The sequence below is a fragment of the Perissodus microlepis genome, chromosome 23, assembly GCF_051167445.1.
Source record: "Perissodus microlepis isolate ML-2025 ecotype Zambia chromosome 23, ASM5116744v1, whole genome shotgun sequence".
NCBI classification, from domain to species: domain Eukaryota; kingdom Metazoa; phylum Chordata; class Actinopteri; order Cichliformes; family Cichlidae; genus Perissodus; species Perissodus microlepis.
In genome coordinates, this window is record NC_140482.1 from 25,539,316 (window position 1) to 25,542,974 (window position 3,659).

Sequence of the window (3,659 nt, forward strand, 5' to 3'; positions counted from 1 at the left end):
GGATTTCAGTTACAATGAAGTCAAGTCTGAAAATCAAAGCGTAGGAGGAACTTTGAAGGACTTGGATTCAAGTTTGAAAAATGTGTTTGTAGTCTGCAGTCTTTGAGGCCGTTTAAAGTCCAACAACAAAGATTTAGAGTTGAGCAGCTTCTAAGGGATAGCAGTAAAGAACTGCTTCTGTTTGAGTGAATGACCTTTGCTATGAGGTGTTGATGTTTTTACGTCACTCACAGCCATTCAGATTCATCACAGCACTGAGTATTCATTAGGCAGTGCAGCAGCAATGGAAAAGCCAGCATCCAGGATTGGAGCTCAAGTCTTTTCATCATTATGTGGAGGATTTTAATGATAGTAAAAAGTGACAGGCCTCTCTATGTTTGGAGAAATTCACGAGTTTTTGCTGAGTTTTTTACTTTGTCCACCAGCAGAAGAGCATCCAGTAAGTGTTGATTCTGCTGTGTTACTGAGGTCACCAAATGTGCTAAACCAAAGAGCTGTGGTGGAGCTGTGCACAGGTAACCTGTTACTCACCTGTCCTGTTGTCCTGCAGGCAGCAGCCAGTCTGTGAGGACTGGCTTCATCGGGGATGAGGTCCTCCTGCCCTGCATCTGCTCTAACCAGCTGTCCGAGCCGGTCACTGCCTTCTGGAGGGACAAGGATGACAAAGTTGTATTGGACATCATCAACAGCAGAGAGGATAAAATAGATGCAAAGTTCACAGGTCGAGTGTTCAGCTTCCCAGACTATTACAAGAACGGAAACCTCTCCATCCTCATAAAGGATCTGAGGATGGACGACGCCGGCCCATACGAGTGCGACATCCCCAAAGTGGACTATCAGGCCAAGATGACTCTGAATGTCACAGGTCAGTTCAGCAGCACGAGCACTTTATTAGGAAGGTGGAATACAGACAAACATCAATAGATTAAATGTGCTACACCGGAACGACTGCTTACACCTGTGGTATCAGATGATCCTTTAGCAGACAGAACTTCTTGTGGGTGTTTTGTATAATTGGTCCTTGTGTTTAAAGATGATCTATTGCTTGTTTCTGATCAACTCACAAATTATATTCCTGTATTTCAGTGTCAGGTTTATTTCTAGAAGCAGCAGTAATGTTAAAAACCAATTAGATCAAACAGGAAACAGATCATCGAGAGCTTACTGACTCACTAGAATGCATGGTTAATTTACTGTACCACTAAGAGGATGTGCTTCTTGTAGCTTGTTTCAGTCTAAATGAGGATCACTAGTTCAGGCTTTCTTCCTTGAAAGAAAAAATAATAATTTATGTTTTTTTGGTTTGTTTTTTTTCATACTGTCAGCTCTTATTAAAATTATGTTTTGTATTTTGTGTTGCAGAGAAACCCACATCACATGGTGCAACAGTAACCTCCTCCAGCCACCACCTGGTTCTCCTCTCTGCTCCTCTGTTTGTGCTTTTCTGCTCTTTAAAGTAAATGCCAGGGCTGGACTGGTAATCTGGCATTTCCCAGTGGGCCAACGGGCCGGCTTGAAGTGCTGCTATGCACCCACAGTACAAGGACGGACAACAGCCCATTTGTTCATTTTCAGTCACATCTTTTAATGTAACCGGTCCCTTCCCTACCTTCGCTGTGCGCTCACTCAGCTAGAAAAATTTAGTGTGGAAGAAGAGACTAAAAGTGGAGCTGAGAAGCTGAGAGAAAACAATAAAAAAAAGAAAAGAAAAGAAAAACTAAAAATAGATGCAGCAAATGTGTCAAAGTAACGAACACATTAGCTGTCGGTGCTACTGCACCTTGAACAGCAGTACCAGCAACCAGAGGTGGGACGTAATTACTTTGTTACTGTACTTAGGTAGAGTTTTTAGGTATCTGTACTTTACATGAATATTTATTTTTCTAACTTCTGACTTTTACTTCCTACATTTTTAAACAAATATTTATACTTTCTACTCCTTACATTTGTTTCAACAGTATCATCAATAGGTGTATACTCGGGGGTTAAAGTGGGCCGGAAACAGTACAGGTGTCCCAAAGTTGTAGTCAGCATCTAGCTAATGCTACAGAATAGGAATAATCATAAAGGGAGTAACGTTTCGCCACGATTTAACATTTCTACAGTGTTTCTATCAGATTAACAAACATCAGCAAACACACAAATTGTTTGTTTTCAATTTGTCTCACAGTGTGTTGTTAGCTAAAGGTCCAGCTGCTGTATTTCACAGGGCAAAAAAAGAATGCACTAACTTCACTCAGAGATGGAAAAAGATAAGAAAGAGGACAGGAGAGAAAGAGAGAGGTTACATTTAAAGGTAAGGACTGTACATTTAAATGTCTGATGTAATAATTTGTAATCACATATTGGATTTGGTGTGTTTTAATAAATTATGTATTTTTTTTTATTGTGAAACATCCTGAAAACCAAACTAAATAGAATAACTTTGTGTTATTCAAATGTTACACAAAAATACTGGGCAGTTTAGTGCAGTATAAACGATTGAGCATGCATCAAGACACTAAGGAGCACAGTTTGGTAGTTAGTACAAATAATACTTGGCTTTTCTGTACTGTTAAAGTGGATCAGGTAGTAAGAAACTTTTCTCAAGGTGTCCCTCAGAGAACATAACCTCTTTTGTTTGAATTTATCTTTTGTGACCAGGATGATTTTAACTATTAGAAATTACATTGTGATGCTACAAGGTGGAGATGGAGTTATCTTTCTTTGAAAAACAACAAAAAAAGATGCTTGTCAACCAATCAGTTAATCTGTTAATCTGGGCTGGAAGCAGGTGTAGTTAACAACTTTGTTAATCCTGAGATGAGGGACACTGAGGTTTTCTGTTCCAGAATGAGAATTTACTTAACTGAGTCAGTTACCATGGCAATAGACTCTGCGAACATCACCTGCTCACTGCCAGGTCTTCTGCAACAAACTGAGTTTTTCTCTGATTCCTCGCCTCCTGCTGGACCTGAAGCAGCTGACTGACGCTCTGATACACTTCCTCTTATACTCGTCTCTCCTTAACAATGTGATGCGGATGTCTTCCATGTTGACGCTACAATATGCAGAAGTCGGACTGCAAAAATTATGTCTGCACATTGCATTCCAGCCCTGCTGTTTTATAGTGTTGTGGAAGTTTTCATTTAATAAAGTTTGCAGACAAACGGTGAGTAGTAGCCATTATCCTTTAATGAAAAATTAAAAAAAAAAAACATAACCAAGCTTGGCGAGAGCAGCCATCGCAGAACTAACGACCAGCAGAGTCTCTCCTGAACCGGCAAAGCCCTGGGTTTAAATACTTTCTTCAGATATAAAAGACAATACACAGCTGTTATTACACCTTTGGTCTCTTGGTTTTTTTTATAATTAGGTAAAAATTTGTTATCACAAGCTTGATGCTGCTTCTGAAGTCTGGCTTCTGGCATTTGCTATAAATGCACTAATAATAAAAAAGACTAAAACCAAACATCAAAAGATTAGATTTGACTGAAATCACAGCAGCAGCTCTGAAATAGTTGAAGCCCGCTTGCGTTACTTGTTAATGTTTACACATTTTAAGTGGAACACAACAACAAGGAGATTGTGCAGACGGGAGGGACTGAGGTCACTGTGTCTATGACTGTAGACAGTCAGCCAGCAGCAAATGATGCTTTTGTCACTGTGAAGAGACTGGA

General features: G+C 39.8%; 1 protein-coding gene across 1 annotated transcript; it reads left to right on the forward strand.

The window, feature by feature from the left end:
* Nucleotides 1-522: 522 nt before the first annotated feature.
* LOC146361601 (T-cell surface glycoprotein CD4-like) lies at nt 523-3,093 on the forward strand (the record flags this gene model as incomplete). The annotated part of the gene is made up of 2 exons (XM_084922365.1): nt 523-865; nt 1,363-3,093. Coding segments are annotated over 2 exons (441 nt in total), but the record flags the coding sequence as incomplete, so codon positions are not given.
* Nucleotides 3,094-3,659: the final 566 nt, after the last annotated feature.